Source organism: Sorex fumeus, unplaced genomic scaffold, assembly GCF_029834395.1.
Source record: "Sorex fumeus unplaced genomic scaffold, SorFum_2.1 ptg000128l, whole genome shotgun sequence".
Lineage (NCBI taxonomy): Eukaryota > Metazoa > Chordata > Mammalia > Eulipotyphla > Soricidae > Sorex > Sorex fumeus.
Window position 1 is genome coordinate 10,848,214 of NW_026606185.1, and position 17,932 is coordinate 10,866,145.

General features: G+C 36.8%; 1 protein-coding gene across 1 annotated transcript in view; it reads left to right on the forward strand.

Annotated features, from left to right (window-relative positions):
• Positions 1-17,187, forward strand: part of ZPBP (zona pellucida binding protein) — a 192,346-nt gene extending 175,159 nt beyond the window's left edge. The window contains exon 8 of the mRNA XM_056138230.1: positions 17,093-17,187. Within this exon, the coding sequence (XP_055994205.1) occupies positions 17,093-17,187 (95 nt within the window). The remainder of the gene's footprint in view (positions 1-17,092) is intronic.
• Positions 17,188-17,932: the final 745 nt, after the last annotated feature.

A 17,932-nucleotide genomic window follows, 5' to 3' on the forward strand; every position in this document is an offset into this window, starting at 1 on the left:
TTGCACGCGGCCAACCTGGATTTGATTCCCAGCATCCCATATGTTCCCCTGAGCACTCCCAGTGGTGATTCCTGAGTGCAGAGCCAGGAGTAACCTCTGTAGATCACTGGGTGTGACACAAAAAGCAAAAGTAATTTAAAAAAAATTAAAAAAAACTACCCTTAATATTTTTATAGGAATTACACTGATTTTGTGCAATACTTTGGTAATATGGTCATTTGACCATGTTAATTCATTTAATTCATGAACAAAAAAAATTTACATGTATTATCTACTGTGTCTTTTAATAGTGACTAATAATTTTCAATATATATCTTTCATTTACTATATTGATTTATAAATACTTGTTTTTAAACATGACAAATGGGTTACTATTTTAATTTCTTTTTCTTTTATTTTTTTATTTGCGTGGAGCAGTAAAATATTTTGTGTATTTATTTTGTAGACTGTTTTTTTACTGCATTGATTTATTATTCTAAAGAATTATAGTGGCATATTTGTGTTTTTCTATAAATATTATTTCATCTCCAAATACTGATTTATTTTTTTTATTTTGGATATGTTTGATTTCTTTTTCTTTACAGATTGTTGTGGCTAAAACTTCAATGTTATGCTAGAAAATGTTGGAGAAAATAGGCATCCTTGATTTGATCTTATATATAAGGTTTCAGTTTCTCACTATTGAAACATTCCCATATTACCTGTGGAGTTGTTGTTTATAGTCTGTACTGTCTTGAGGTAAATTTCTTCTATTCCTATTTTATTAAGAATTTCTAATCATGAATGGATTTTGAAACTTAATTAAAAAAACTTTCTCTGCATGAATGGATTTGATCATATGATTATTACTTTTCTTTATTGATATAGTTTTGACAAATCTGTCAAAATAATCTTTCTTCTTATGCTGGAGCGATAGCACAGCAGTAAGGCATTTGCCTTATAAGCGGCCAACATGGCCGACCCAAGTTCGATTCCTCCGCCCCTCTCGGAGAGTCAGGCAAGCTACTGAGACTATCTCGCCCACATGGCAGAGCCTGGCAAGCTACCCGTGACATATTCGATATGCCAAACACAGTAACAAGTCTCATGATGGAGACGGTAATGGGCCCGCTGGAGCAAATCGATGAACAATGGGAGGACTGTGATGGTGGGCTTATTTTGGAGGAACCAACTTATTTATTCTTTGATTTCCTCTTTAACTTTCCTCTTTCCATGGTATGATTTTTAGTTTACAGATAGTTGAGCATTTATTGGTTTTCTTTTTATGGTTAACTCTGCCATTTTCTCTGAGAAAAGATGTGATAGTTTTTACATTTTCCTGACTTTATAGACAAATGTTTTATGTAGAACCAAGTTGTCTATTCTGGATAGTATTTATGTGTTCTACAGAAGAATGGGTATTATATGAGTTGGAGAGCCCTGTACATGTTTACATGTTTTGGGTTTCTCTTCAGGGAAGGTTGGGCCAAACCTAATGGTGCTCAGGGCTTACTTCTGGCTTGTGTCCAGGGTTCACTCCTTGTGGAGCTCCAGATACCACATGTAGTGCTACAGATTGAATCCAGGTTAACCATTTGAAAGAATAATGCCTTACTCACCATACTATGTCTCGACCCCAAACATATGTATTAAGCCCAGTTTTTTCAATTCCTCATTTAATACTCTTGTTACCATATTGATATTTTGTTTGGTTGATCTCTCTAAAGATGATATGGGGTGTTGAGTTCTCCCACTATTACTAGATTTTGTTTAATTTGTCTTTTCATATCTATTAGTAGTTTTAAATTTTTAAATGCATCGTTAAACTTCATTTGTTTCATATATTGATATATTGTTTCTTTATATATTGATTTATTTACTTTAATAAAAACATCATATTGTATCATATTACATATTACCTATATCATCTTACCTCCTTTCGTTTGAATACTATTTGGTATGATATAAATGTTACTGCCCCTACTTTATATAACTTGTATCAATTATTTTCCAATCTTTTATTCTGAGTGTGTCTCCCTTATATGTGGCTTAGAATTGGATTTTTTATCTTGATCCATCCAGAAACTCTGTGCCTTTTGATTGGAGAGTGTAATCTATGACAGAGAAGTAAAAACAGTAATTTATTTCCATAAGCATTTTGATATTTTTGTTTTTATTGTTACAGCTGTAAACTTATATCATATTGTGATTTTTCACTCTTTGTCTTTTTTGTTTAAAAATTTAAGTTAATTTTTAGTTAAAATTATTTTTTGTCATTTGACCTATTTTATACAAATATAAAAATATAGAAGTAATAAGTGTAAAATGACAAAGATACTACTGAGAAAGAAAATTGCATCTGTTGCTTTTAAACTAACATGTCAAATGCATCTCTAAATAAATCAAGACAAAGTGACTTTTCATGGCAACATATCTGTCCTTATAATTCATCACTGATAGAACAATTATCACTGTATCACTGTCATCCTGTTGTTCATCAATTTCCTCGAGCAGGCACCAGTATCATCTCCTTCTTCCTAGCCCTGAAATTTTAAAAAGTGCCACATTTGAGGCTCTTTTAAGGTCAGGAGAATGGGACCCATCATTGTTACTGGTTTTTGGCATATTGAATACGCCACGGGGAGTTTGTCAGACTCTGCTGTGTGGGCAGGTTACTTTTGGTAGCCTGCCAGGTTCTCCAGAATAAGAACTAGATAATAGTATTTCACATGGCTGCAAATGTGGCTACATGCTTCCGGGAGCTGGGTTTTATAGTCTCTGGGTCTTGGCCGTTGATGGGATTACACGGTGCCAAGGGGTAGTTGGTGGGTGTAACGCCTACATACTGGAAGATGGGGGAATCTGGGTGGAGGAGGCCCAGTCCCAATCCGAGCAGGCTTGGAGATCTACACCCTGGGTCCTGCACACCTGGGTTTCTCTGCCAGTTCCTTCATGCGTGAGGCTCGTCCGAACGTGTGGAGAGTGGTCTTAAGCATGACTGTGGCTGGAACAGGAGGTCTTCAGCTGCCAGGGCTCTGCTTGGGGTGGGGAGGGAAACTCAACCCAGCCTCCTCCAAGGGGCCCCAGTGAGTACAGTCTGGTGCAGAGGCAGGTGACTGCACTGTTCTCTTCTGGGAGCCATGAAATCCCATCAACGGCCAAGACCTAGAGACTATAAAACCCAGCTCCTGGAAGAACAATTATATGTTCACATAATTATCCATATGAATTTTGCTACTGGCTTTTAGCATGTTGATACGCTTCTGTATTCCACTAATTAGTTCTCCTAAGTATTTTTGCTTTGACATTTCTTTATAGTTTACATTTGAAGTTCTAAGTTTATTTTCACTTTTGATTTAAAGAAAGTCAAAGTCATTCTGATAATCTTGAAGTTCCCATTGTTACTTAGTTGTTTCCCTATTTTTATAAATTTTATGTACCTTTCTGTTTCAAAGTAGCATTTATTTATTTTTTATAGATGACCAATTAATATCTTTTTTTTGTTTGTTTTTTGAGCACACTGGTGAAACTCCCCGGTGGGACTCAGGCCTGACTCCTGATATGATGCGACCTATGCTCAGGGGTCAGAAGCAGTGCTGGGATCAAGCTAAGTTGACTCCTTGCAAGGCAAGCACCTTACACATAGTACTATCTCTCAGACCAAGTCTTTCTCACAGAGCTGATTTAAAATCAGTGAGTGACTAAGCTATGTTTTGTTGGAAAAAAATTTTTCACTGCTTCAAATCTGAGTAATAAATTGGCAGATAGAAAGATTTTTGACCAAAATGAACTTTTCTAACCAAGATTTTTACCGTCCATTTTTTTTCTTTTTGGGTCACACCCGGCGATGCTCAGGGGTTACTCCTGGCTCTGCACTCAGGAATTACTCCTGACAGTGCTCAGGGGACCATATGGGGTGCTGGGATTTGAACCTGAGCATTTGAACCCCTACCTGCTGTGCTATCACTCCAGCCCCCTTTTATATTTTATTTTTAAAAAAATTAATGAAAGAATTATGATTTTCAAAATTCTTAATATTTGAGTTTAAATTGTGGGTGTTGGGAGCATGGTATAGCCAAAAATCCAAAGCAAAATTCATTTTTTTTGCCTGAAAAGTTTCATTTTAATAACCCTGTCTTGTGGGTTTCCTTAATATATGAATTTCTTATCTAAGCTGTGTTCCACTACATTTCATTGAACATCGGTAGTACTAATGCCTTGATATTGTCTTTGGGCAGTTTAGAAAAGTTATGTTGTATTTGAATACCCTCCTGGGATTTCAGTCTATCAATACAGCTAAATCTGGTGCTTCATGAGGGTTATGAATTGTTGAATATGAACTATCCTAGGCAATGAACTGAGACTTACATGCGCAAAATTGAGCAGATTCTGGATTTATTTGAGCCTGCATGACAGCTGGGATTAGTGTTACAAGTTTCTGTAGGTATTTTAGTTCTGAAGTCTAGCTGGTCTGCGTTTTATCCATGGGTCTTAGTTGCTGGTGTCAAAACTCAGCCTTCCTGGGAAGGCTCTGGAGATTGTAATCATGTGTACCAAGCAATAGCTATCCAGTGAGTCAATCTTCATAGTTGCTGGGAGATTTGTACTTTCCATTATGGGCAATACCTGCAGAGCCAAAGTTTAGCACACTTGTGTAGAAACCTGAGGTTAATGTTTCATGTCTTTGGATAAGCCCTAGCTGCCAGCATATAAACTGATTCACGAGTGCCCCTGGCCCCAGTGCATGAGTGCTCGGCTTAGGCAGCTCTGAGAGATAATACTACTGGCACATTTGCTGCTACTTCATGAAAGGTTTGTGTCATGTTTTATTAAGTCTGTTAGGCTTGATACTGTATACTGGTTTTCTAGCAACCTTAGACGCTTTTTTACCAGTTTCAACTTGTAGGGCCTCAGCGCAAGGAGGGAATGAAAAGTAATAAACTTCAGATCAGAAATGCTCTAGCATGTTGAAGGAAAATATTGAAGCCTGTGTTGGGAGAACCCTCTTGAAAGATAAGGGGTTTCTGTGACAAGAGGTTAGTCGTAGAATTTACTCTAATTTATTCCACGGGACTAATTTTACATGTCTTCATTTTATCAGTGCTTTGAGAGAACTGATATGATTTCTAGTAAGCTCAAGGAGACAGGCATGGCAAAGTTAGTAGACTTGTTTAAGCTGTGCCCTTCTGCCTTGACATTTCTCAGACCTGAGATGGGCTAACCTCTAAGATAGTTGTTCCATATTACTGCCGAGGGCAGGAAAGCTACTGTGCTACCTCCTGCCACTTCCAGACCCTTTACTGTCCAGTGTGTATAACCATGACGCTGTTCTGCAAAATCTATGCTTAGCAACCCCTCCACCACCACCATCTTAGGGTGAGTTTGAGTCCGGTGGCATTATTTGGCTTGCCCATATTTTTATCAGTGCAAAGTCCCAAGCTTTCGGTCATTGTTTCACCCTGATGTACATGGTATACCTAAAAAGACCCTTCACCCTTTTTTAAACCAATAATATAGTGAATTTCTGTTCAGTTTTAGCTACCCCCGAGTATATTAAATAATGATTATTCACTTTAGTAATATATACCAAGAATTTTTCTAGTACAGTTAGCTTCTTTCAGAGTTAACATTTCTTCAATATATGGCTACCCTTACTTTTTATTTTCATTCAAATAATTTTATTTGTATTTATTGCTCTTATTTGCAGATGGAATAGTTCAAAATCAGCTAGAATTAGAATTATTTCCATTGTCTTATAAATATTGTGGACATTATCTTTGGTAAATATTTTTCTTTGTAATTTAAATAAAATTTAAATGTTTATGTCATATTGCTCATTTTCTCAAGTGTGTCTCTTTCTTTTTTTTTTTAAATTTTATTGAATCACCTTGAGGAAGTTATAAGCTTTCATGTTTGGGTTACAGTCACACAATGATCAAACAAACACCCATTCCTCCACCAGTACACATTCCCCTCCACACATATCTCCAGTATACACCTCCTTCCTCACCCTCCCCCTGCCTCCATAGCAGACAATATTCACCATACTCTCTCTCTACTTTTGGACATTATGGTTTTCAATACAGACACTGAAAGCCCATCATGTTTGTTCCATTATCTACTTTCAGCACACATCCTCCATCCTGATTTATTCCTCCAGACATCTTTTTCATAGAATCCCTTCTTTGTTTCATCTGCCTTCTCCCCTCCGCTCATGAGGCAGGCTTCCACGTATGGGGCAATACTCCTGGCCCTTGTATCTACTGTCCTTGGGTGTCAGCCTCATGTTATGTTATTTTATATTCCACAAATGAGTACAGTCTTTCTAAATCTGTCCCTCTCTTTCTGACTCATTTCACTTAGCATAATACTCTCGAGGTCTATACACTTATAAGCAAATTTCATGATATTCATCTCTCCTAACAGCTTCATAGTATTTTATTGTGTAGATGTACCAAAGTTTCTTTAACCAGTCATCTGTGCTAGAGCACTTGGGCTGTTTCCAGATTTTGGTTATTGTGAACAGTGCTGCAATGAACATATAGGTACAGATGTCATTTCTACTGTGCTTTTTTGCATCCTTGGGATATATTCCCAGAAGTGGTATTGTGTGGTCATGTAGAAGCTCAATTTCTAGGTTTTTTTTGTTTTGTTTTGTTTTGTTTTTGCTTTTTGGGTCATACCCGGCAATGCACAGGGGTTACTCCTGGCTATGCACTCAGAAATTTCACCTGGCGGTGCTCAGGGGACCATATGGGATGCTGGGAATCGAACCCGTGTTGGCCGCGTGCAAGGCAAACGCCCTACCCGCTGTGCTATTGCTCCAGCCCCACAATTTCTAGTTTTTGAAGGAGTATCCATATTGTTTTCCAGAAAGGCTGGACTAGTGCGCATTCCCACCAACAGTGAAAGAATGTCCCTTTTCCTCCACATCTACGCCAGCACTGGCTGCTTTTATTCTTTTGAATGTGTGCCAGTCTCTGTGGTGTGAGATGATATCTCATTGTTGTTCTGATTTGCAGCTCCCTGATGGCTAGCGATGTGGAGCATTTTTTTACGTGCCTTTTGGCCATTTGTATTTCTTTTTTGAGGAAACTTCTGTTCATTTCTTCTCCCCATTTTTTTGGTGGGGTTGAAGGTTTTTTTTCTTGTACAATTCTACTAGTGTCTTGTATAGCCTGGATATTAATCCCTTCTTAGATAGATATTGGATAAATATTCTTTCCCTTTCTGTGGGCTCTTTCTGTATTTTGGTCACTGTTTCTTTTGAAGTGCAGAAGCTTCTTAGTTTGATATAGTCCCATCTGTTTATGTTTGCTTCCACTTGCATAGTTAGTGCTGTTTCATCCTTAAAGGTGTTTTTAGCTTTAATGTCGTGGAGAGTTCCGCCTACATTTTCCTCTATGTACCTTATGGATTCATGTCTGATATTGAGGTCTTTAATCCACTTTGGATTCATGTACCTTAACGGATTCATGTCTGATATTGAGGTCTTTAATCCACTTTGATTTGACTTTTGTGCCTGGCATTTGACAGAGGTCAGAGTTCATTTGTTTGCAGGTAGCTATCCATTTTTCCCAGCACCACTTGTTGAAGAGGCTTTCCTTGTTCCACTTCACATTTCTTGCTTCTTTGTCAAAGATTAAGTGGGTCAAGTATGTGAGGGTCTTTGACAGAATATTCAACTCTGTTCCATTGGTCTGCAGGTCTGTTCCTAGCCCGGTACCATGCTGTCTTAATTACTACTGCTTTGTAGTACAGTTTGAAGTTGGGGAGGGTAATGCCACCCATCTTCTTATTCCCAAGGATTGTTTTAGCTATTCGTGGGGGTTTATTGTTCCATATGAATTTCAGGAGTGTTCTATTTCTTTGAAAAATGTCATGGGTATCCTGATAGGGACTGCATTGAATTTGTATAGTGCTTTGGGCAGTATTGCCATTTTGATAATGGTAATTCTCCCAATCCATGAGCAGGGGATGTGTCTCCATTTCCTAGTGTCCTCTTTTATTTCTTGAAGTAGTATTTTGTAATTTTCCTTGTATAGGTCCTTCACCTCTTTGGTTAAGCTGATTCCAAGGGACTTGATTTTCTGAGGAACTATTGTGGATGGTTTTATTTTTTTAATGTCTCTTCTCTTTCGTTATTTGTATATAAGAAAGCCATGGACTTTTGTGTGTTGATTTTGTAGCCTGCCACTTTACCATATTGACCTATTGTTTCTAGGAACTTTTCCATGGAGTCTTTAGAGTTTTATAAGTATAGTATCATATCATCTCCAAATAGTGATAGCTTGACCTATCTGTATGCCCTTGACATCTTTTTCTTGCCTAACTGCTATGGCCAAATTTTCCAGTACTATACTGAATAAGAGTGGTAAAAGTGGGCAGCCTTGTCTTGTGCCTGATCTTAGAGGGGAGGCTTTTATTCTTTTCCCATTGAGAATGATACTTGTCATGGGCTTGTCGTAGATGGCTTTGACTATATTGAGGAAAGTTCCTTTGATGCCCATTTTGCTGAGAGTTTTCATAAACTCATAAACAGGTGCTGGATATTGTCAAATGGATATTGTCATATGCTTTCTCTGCATCTATTGATATGATCATATGGTTTTTAATTATTTCTTTTATTGATATGATGAATTATGTTGATTGACCTGCGAATGGATTGGAGTGATAGCACAGAGGTAGTGCATTTGCCTTGCACGTGGCTTGCCCAGCTGACCCAGGTTCGATTCCTTCACTCCTCTCAGGGAACCCGGCAAGCTACTGAAATTATCTTGCCCGCACAGCAAAACTTGGCAAGCTACCTGTGACATATTTGATATGCCAAAACACAGTAACAGATGTCACAATGGAGATGTTACTGGGCCCACTCAAGCAAATCAAACAACTGGAAGACCGTGACAGTGACAGTGACTTGTGAATGTTAAACCATCCTTGCATCCCTGGGATAAATCCTACTTGGTCATTGTGTATGATCTTTTTGATGAGTCCTTGGATTCTGTTTGCTAATATTTTGTTGAGTTTCTTTGTGTTTGTGTTCATCATGGATATCGGCCTGTAATTTTCTTTGTCATATCTCTGTCTGCTTTTGGTATCAGTGTGATATTTGCTTTATAGAAACTATTCGGAAGTGTTTTTGATATTTCAATTTCATGGAATAGTTTAAAGTAGATTGGGAGCAAGTCCTTTTTAAAGATCTGGAAGTATTCACTAATGAATCCATCTGGGCCAGAACTTTTGTGCTTGGGGAGACTTTTTATTACCATTACAATTTCCTTGATGGTGCTAGGTCTGTTCAGGTAATCCAGGTTTTTTTGACAGCCTTGGGAGTCTATAGGAATCTAGGAATTTATTTATTTCCTCGAGGTTTTCGATGTTCGGTGGCATAAGCCTCTCAAAGTAATCTCTGAGGATTCGAAATTTGAATTTCTGTAGTTTCTGTTATAATGTTCCCCTTTTCATTTCTGATTCAGTTTATTAGGGTTTTCTCTCTCCCTTTATGAGTCTTGCTAGAGGTTTATCGATCTTGTTTATTTTCTCAAAGAACCAGCTCTTAGTTTCATTGATCTTTCAGATTGTTCTTTTGGGTTTCCATCTCATTTATTTCTGTTTGAGTTTTATTATTTCCTTCCTCCTGTTCGGATTGGGCTCCTTTTGTTGTTCCTTCTCCAAGCTCCTGAGCTGTGAAGTTAGTTTTTTTTATGGAGGCTCACTCTCCTTCCTGAGGAATGCTTATAGAGCTATAAACTTTCTTTCCTCTTAACACAGCTTTTGCCGTGTCCCATACGTTTTGGTAACTCGTGTCCTCATTTTTGTTTGTTTCCATGAATCTTTTGATTTCCTCTTTGATTTCCTTTCTAAGCCACTCGTTGTTCAGTAGTGAACTCTTTAATTACCAGGTGTTTGATTTGATTTTCTGTTTGTGAGTGTGATTTACTTCTATTTTTAGTGCATCATGGTTTGAGAAGATCGTTAAAACAGTCTTTATCTTCTTAATTTTATGGAGGCATGTTTTGTGGCTCAGCATGTGGTGTATCTTGGAGAATGTCCCATGCACACTTGAGAAGAATCTATATTCCACTTTTTGAGAATGGAGTGTCCTGTATATATCTTCTAAGTCCCTTTCTTCTATTTCTAATTTCTGATAAAGTATATCCTTGCTTAAGCTTATGTCTGGTTGATCTATTGAGAGGTGATAAAGTGGTGTTTAAATCTCCCACTAGTAGCTGTCCATGTCTTCCTTCAAGTCTATGAGTAGTTGATTTAAGTACTTTGCTGGTCCCTCATTAGGTGCATATATATATTTAGGAGTGTAAGTTCTTCCTGCTGTACAGTTCACTTTATCAATAAGAAATGACCTTCACTGTCTTCTATGACCTTCAATCTGATACCAATGTGGTCTGATACCAGAATGGTTACCACAGCTTTTTAATTGGAGTTTTTTGCCTGTATAATTGTTTTCCAGCCTTTGACTCTGAGTATGTATTTGCTCTGACTGTTCAGATGTGTTTCTTGCAGGCAGCAGAATGTTGGGTTCAATTTTCTGATCCATCCTGCCACTCTGTGTCTTTGAATTGGTGCATTTAGCCATTGATGTTGAGAGAGATAATTGTTTTGTTTTGTCCCATAATGGTTTTGTCCCATCTTTCTGCCAAAATTTGGTATATTTGAGGGGCTGTCTTGTCTTAAAGTAGCCCGTTTAGTTGTTGCTGTGACCATGGTTTTGAGTCTGTGAAGTCCCTGAGCTGTTGTTTGTCTGTGAAACTGTGTGTTTTCCCTTCTGATATGACTGACAAGCTGGGAAAATATTTTTGGTGAGGCATTTATTCCATTGAGTTTTTTCACTATATCCAACCACTGTTTTTGGGCCCTGATGGTTTCATCAGACAAGTTGGCTGTGAATCTTAAGAATGCTCCTTTAGAGACAATTTCTTTCTTTGATCTTGCTGCTTTCAGAATTCTGTCTCTGTCTTAGGTTTTTGTCATTTTAATCAGGATGTGTCTTGGGGTATTTTTATTTCGGTTTCTTCTAGCTGGTACCCTTTGGGCTTCCTGAATGTGGCCGCATGTATTTTTCAGCTCTGGGAATATCCTAACACTGATGTCTTTGACAGTTTCTTCATCAGAGTTTTCTTCTTGTCCTTCTGGGATTCCAGTAATTCTTATGTTATTCCTCTTGGAATTCATCCCTATCTTCTTTTGACATCTGTTCTCTGATTGTGAGTCTCTTTCCCATTTTCTGCTCTTTTCTGGAGAGTCTCTGCACTTGATCTTCAAGCTTACTGATTCTATCCTCAGAAGCTGTTACTCTGCTGCTGAGGCCTTCCATAGAGATTTTCAATTCACTTACCAGGTTTTTCATATCTGACATTTCCGTTTGTAGTTTTATTTATATTTTCCCCATTTCTACTTTAAAATCCTCTTGTATTTTATTGGTGGTGCGTTCCATTGCGTCTTTTATCTCCCTATGCATCCTCAGTAACTCCCTTCTAAATTCCTTGTCAGAGAGGTTGTGTAGCACTTTATTATTGTTGAGGTCATCTGGGTTTGTCTCTTAAGTAGTTTTGGTGGGCTTCTGTGTTGCTCTACCATTGTGACCTGTGAGGTTTAAACCTTCACGCTCACTGTTACTATTGTGTTTGTGGTGTAATATTAATTGAGATGTAGGTGATGAGTTATTGGTTTAATGTGTTCCTGCTGGTTAAGATGCCCTAGTGAAGGTTCCACCTAAGAGGCTAATTTATGGTTCTTATGGGGTATTTCTATGGCCTTGGAAAGGCCCACTGCACTGGCCAATACCTGGATTGGATGGGAGGAGGACAATGGGCGGTTCCCGCAGCCATCTGCATTCCCATTTCCTGTCCCTCGCAACTCTACCCTTGGGCTGGCCGATACCTGGATTGGATCTATCTCTCTTTCTTGATAAGAAAATCTTCCCTGCATCACAGTGAGAGAAAAATCTAATTACTTGAATTTTTTTTATTAAATATTGCATCATGAGGGCCAAAGAATTAGTATAGTGGGTAGGGCACTTGCCTTGCAAACAGCTGAATTGGACTTGATCCCCATCACCTCATATGAACATTTGGAACCCTCTATGAGTGATTCTTGATTATAGAGCACCACTGAGTGTGGCCCAGAAAACAAACAAAAATTAAACCACACATCTGGGGTTTTTCAGGGGGTCCCATGTAGTTCTTGGAATGGAGTTCAGGGCCTCAAGTACTCCAAGAATGTACTATGCCATTTGAACTTCTAGTAGTGCTTAGGAACTACTAAACTGTGCTGGGGATCGAACTAGAATCAATAGCATGTAACTCTTTGCTGTTTTTTCTGATCCATGTTTTTATTTCAATTTCTGTCAAGTTGGGCTGTATGTTTCTATAATCTTATTAAATAGACATCTTAAACAACATACTGCTTTCACAATTCTGAAGGATAGAAGTTCCAATTTAAAGGTTTGGCCAATTTTATTTCTAGTGAATTCTGTTGAATGAATTTTAATAAACCACTCTCTTACTATGTTCTTTCCTGATCTTTCTGTGGTTTGTGCTGAGGAAAAATAAAAGAGAAAGGGAGCTCTACATTATTATAAGAACATTAATACTTATAATCATATAATTATAATACTTATAATCTTATAGTACCTATAGTCATGAAAAACAAAAATAGTACCTGATTAGAGTACCATCCTGATTACCTCATTTGACCTTATATCCTAAAAGGACCAGTCTGAAAATATAAACACCCTGGCTTTAGGTCTTTAATGTAAAATTTTCTGGGTGGGGCACAAACATGCATCTATAATGTATACCCAAAAGCGGGCTTTTGGTTTATATGGTTTATATGGCAATACTATTTCTAATATTTGGAAGAACCACCATATTGTTTTCCATAGTCTACACAGTGTTAACATCAACAAAGCCACAAGACTTTGTTGGATATTTTGTTTTTTTGATGGTTTATTTGTTTGGTCGGTCAGTTTGGGGGGGTCACAACCAGCAGTGCTCAGGGCTAACTCCTTTTCTGTGTTCATTAATCACTCCTAGTGGATCTTTGGAGACCATAACCTGTGCCATGAATTAAATCTAGGTCAGTTGCATGCAAGGTGGTTTTTTTTTTTTTTAATCCACTCTACTGTCTCTAACCTCAAGTTTCAAGTGTTTTTGCAGTTTACCCATGCCCTGATAAACTATTATTTGTTTCCATGTTTTAATCTTGCTATCTTGATATTGTGTAGTCACTTATTAATATGGTTCTGATTTGCATTTCCCCAATGATTTGTTAATTTGATTTCCTATTCAGGTTGTTAATAATTATTGTAATAAAATTTTTTGAGAGATGCCCATTGAAAGTCTTTATCATTTAGATTAACTTTTGTTTATTTTTATGTCTTATTATTTGGCAGTTTATGCCGTGAAAATATTTGCTTCCATTCTGTAGGTATCCTTTTTATTTGGTAATAATGTTCATGTATGTACAGATGTTCTAAATTTGGTATATAGTTCAATTTGTCTTTTTTCTATATGCTTTGTTGTCATAAAAATTTGCAAATTCTATTGTTTAAAAATTCCCCCCTGTTTTCTTCTACTAGTTTTATGTTTAAGACCTTTGTCTATTATTATTTAATTCTTGTATATAAACTCATTCATTTTTTATAATTTTATTTTAGAAGTATTTTGTAAACCATTATTTTCTCATTTAATAATAGTTTTTATTAGAAAAACATTTTACTATATGCTTCCATGTTTGCTTCTGAGTTCTATTTCATCTGTCTGTGAGACTGACTGTCTTTATAGCAGTACCATGTTTTAATTATTTGACCTTTGTATTATTTTAATATTATGTGATATTTCCAATTTTGGTGGTTTTCAAATTTATTTTGACTGTTCTGAGATCTTAAAATCTTTATTCCTTGAGATTTTAAGTGAATTTTATAATAAATTTCTTTAATTATGCAAAATATGTCTCTGAAAGTTTTATCAGAATTGCACAAATAAAGTTATCATTAAATATTGAGTATTCCAACATATGTTTTTCAATTGCTTCTGCCTTTAATTCAGAAATTCTTGGCAGTTTTAAGTATACTAGCATTTCACCTACATCATTTAGTTTTTTCCTAAGTATTATTTTATGCTCTTGTAATTAGAGCTTAAATTGCAACTAATTTTTGCATGTATTTTTAATATCCTATAACTTTGATGAATGCTGTTAATTAGGTTACATTGGCTTCTTTTTCAAAAAAATAATTTGGTGCTATTTTCTGGACATTTTTCCTAAAAGATATTATCATATATGCACAAAGACAACTTTACTTCACCACTTCAGTTTGAATTCCCTAATTCTTGCCTAATTGCTCTGAATAAGATTTCCAATTTTGTGTTAAATTAAAACATAATAATTAAACTTATCTTTTAAACCGTATAGGAAAAGCTATATTTTAGCCACCGAGTATGATGTTTTCTTTGGATTTTCACAAAGTTCCTTCATTAATTTGGAATGTTTTATTCCTATTATGAAAATGTTTTTAAAGCATTAAATACGTTCCCATTATTAGATCCAAAAATGATTTTAAGTGATCTGCAAATATGTTCTCAAAATCTTCATAGTTTTATTTTTCATGTTTGTCAAAGCTAATATGATGTAAATTTAATTCATTGAAAAATCCAACTAATAATAATTTACTAATAATAATTCAGAATTGTATACATGTAGATGTTCTTCATGTGACTATATATGTACATGCATATAAATGTAGTGACATATATATGTAGTGAATGTTTATATTGTAAATGTAAATATATATTTACTAAATATATTTAGTAAATAAGGGCTGGAGCGATAGCACAGCAGTTAGGGCATTTGCCTTGCATGCAGCCAACATGGCCCTCCCGAGTTCGATTCCTCCACCCCTCTCGGAGAACCTGGCAAGCTACTGAGAGTATCTCGCCCACATGGCAGAGCCTGGCAAGCTACCTGTGATGTACTGATATGCCAAACACAGTAAAAACAAGTCTCACGAAGGATACGTTACTAGGCCCACTCAAGCAAATCGATGAACAATGGGAGGACTGTGATTTAGTAAATATATATTTACAGTAAATATATTTGTTATTATTTATATATTTATCACTTAATCACTTAACTTCCCGTTAGTCATCGATTTGCTCGAGCGGGCGCCAGAAACGTCTCCATTTGTCCCTGTCGCGTGCTAGTGTAGCCCAATGGCATCTGTTCGCTCCGGGAACATGAAGGGCCTCAAACCGATCGTTCATGATCTTGACGAAGAAGTCTGACCATCTGGTAGGTGGGCGGCCACGGGGTCTTTTGACATTTATATATAAAATATATAAATATTTGTCAATTGCCTCGAGCAGGCCCCAGTAATATCTCCTTCATCCTAACCCTGAGATTATATTCAGGCTCTTTAGGAGAATGAGACCCATCATTGTTACTGGTATTTGGCATATTGGTTACGCCACGGAGAGTTTGCCAGACTCTGCTGTGTGGGCAGGCTACATTCGGTAGCCTGCCAGTTTGTCCAAAGTAGGAATGAGATAATAAGATGTCATAATAAGATGTCTTCGGCTGCCGGAGCCCTGATCGGGGTGGGGAGGAAAGCTCAACCCGCTCCCCTCCAAGGGGCCCCAGCGAGGACAGCCAGGTGCGGGGGCAGGAGACTGCACTGTTCTCTTCCGGGAGCTGGTTTTTATAGTCTCTGATTCTTGACCATTGATGGGATTACACGGTGCCAGGGGGCCAGGTGGTAGGTGTGACCCCCGCCTACTGGAATTTGGAGGATCTGGGTGGAGGATGCTCGGCCCCAATCTGAGTAGGCTTGGAGATCTCGGTCCCGGATACAATATATAAATATTTACTGTAAATATATATTTACTATCACTTTAGTGATATTAAAGTAGATAGGTAGGTCTATGCAAATATATTGTTGAAGTATTTCTACCATCTATTTATTTATTTTTATTGGATCACTGTGAGATAGACCCTTGGAAAAATGTTCATGATTAGGTTTTAGTCATACAGTGTTCCAACCCCCATCCCTCCACCAGAGTACATTTCCCACTACCCATGTTCCCAGTTTCCCTCCATCCCCACCCCTCAGTCTGCCTCTACACCAGGCATTTTTCTTTTTTCTTTTCTCTCTCTCTCTTCCTCTCTCTCTCTATGATATAATACTATATACTTTCTCCTTTAAAGTAATCTGATATCAATCCTGTAAATAATAGTATGGTGTAAGTTATTTTTGTAACTGTTAAAAATGAGTAAAATGTAATGAAAATATTTCAAAACTCTTTAGATTCTCAAAGTTCTATGACAGAGATGATTTCTTCCTGCCCTTCTTTATTTTCTCTCATGCAAAGATATATGTGGTAAATGATCATAGTAATTGATACATGTTGGAAATGATCAAACATATTTTAATTTAGTCTAAAATTTTTTTTCTAAAATCACTTAGTTATTAGATGAGGATTTAAAGCCAGGAGATTATTAGAAATAAGAGGCAAGCCCTTCCCATTTTAAAACCTGCATTTCTACAGCTAAGGAATTATTCCCATTTCACATTTGGTTTCATCTGTGGTATTGATCTTTATAACTTCTGTTATAGCTAACAGGGTAGCCCAATGAGAATTCTAAACTCACCATTTCTGGTTAGTTTATGACATTTATGCCAAGATCTATTAATAGTTAAACTTTTATTTACATGAGGTATTTGAAATGACAAAACTCATAGAAAAATTATTAGAATTGTGGCTAACAGAGGTTAGTAGAGGAGGAAATGGTGAGGTGTCAGTTTTCACCAGATGAAAATGTTCTGTAGATTGAGTGTACAAAAATGTATTTATTTTATACTGCTAAGCTGCAAACTTTAAAATGTTTAAAATGGTAAAGATGTTACAAGTATTTTACAATAATTAAAATGTTCAAATGTTGATTATAAGGCTTTACACCTGAAGCTTATTTAATATTTAAAGCAATGATATTCCTATCAAAAAAGGAGGATATGTTTCTTCTAAAATGTATCCTCTTTTTAAAATTAACTTATGTGGCACTTTAGGCAAATGTCACTTATTAAATTATTCTTTATTCACAGTGATCTGCAGCCCTGGATCTTATAATCCCCGTGATGGACTTCACTGTCTTCAGTGCAATAACAGCTTGGCGTTTGGAGCAAAAACATGCTTATAGGCCATTATTTTTACTTATTCAGTGGTTTATTAAATGAAAAAGTATATTTTGAAATACTAACTTAGTTTTGAAATATTAGTATATAATAAATCACTGTTATGCCAAATTAAATATATTTTATTTTACAAAAACAAGTGGTGTCATCATTTTAATTGAAACACTCATGTCGAAATTCTCTATGAAGGGAACATCTGGTAATCCTTATTGACTAATGCCAGATGACCTACACATAAGTCCAAAATATCTCTTGATCAGTGCTGTTTTAAAATGTTTGAAAGAAACTGGAGAATAGTATAGTGGGTAGAGTGTTTGCCTTGCATGAGAGCAACCAGGGTTCAATCACTCTAACTATTGTCCCCCTAGCACTGCCAGGATTGATCCATGAGCATAGGTCCAGGAGTAAGTCTTGAACACTGTTATGTGCAGTCTTAAAAAAATAAATAATTTTATTATTTTTTAAATTTTTATTAGTGAAACACCATGAAGTACAATTGCATACTTACAGATTTTTGTGCTTGGGTTTCAGTTATACAATGATTGAGTACCCATCCCTCCACCAGTGCCCATTCTCCACCTCCAATGATCCCAGTATCCCTCCCCCCCCCACCCCCGTCTCTGTCTCTGTGGCAAGAAATTTCCTTTTGTTCTCTCTCTCCTTTTGGGTGCTGTAGTTTGCAAAGGAGGCATTGAGTGGCAGTCATGTTCGGTCTATAGTCTACTTTCAGCATTCATCTCCCATCCTGGC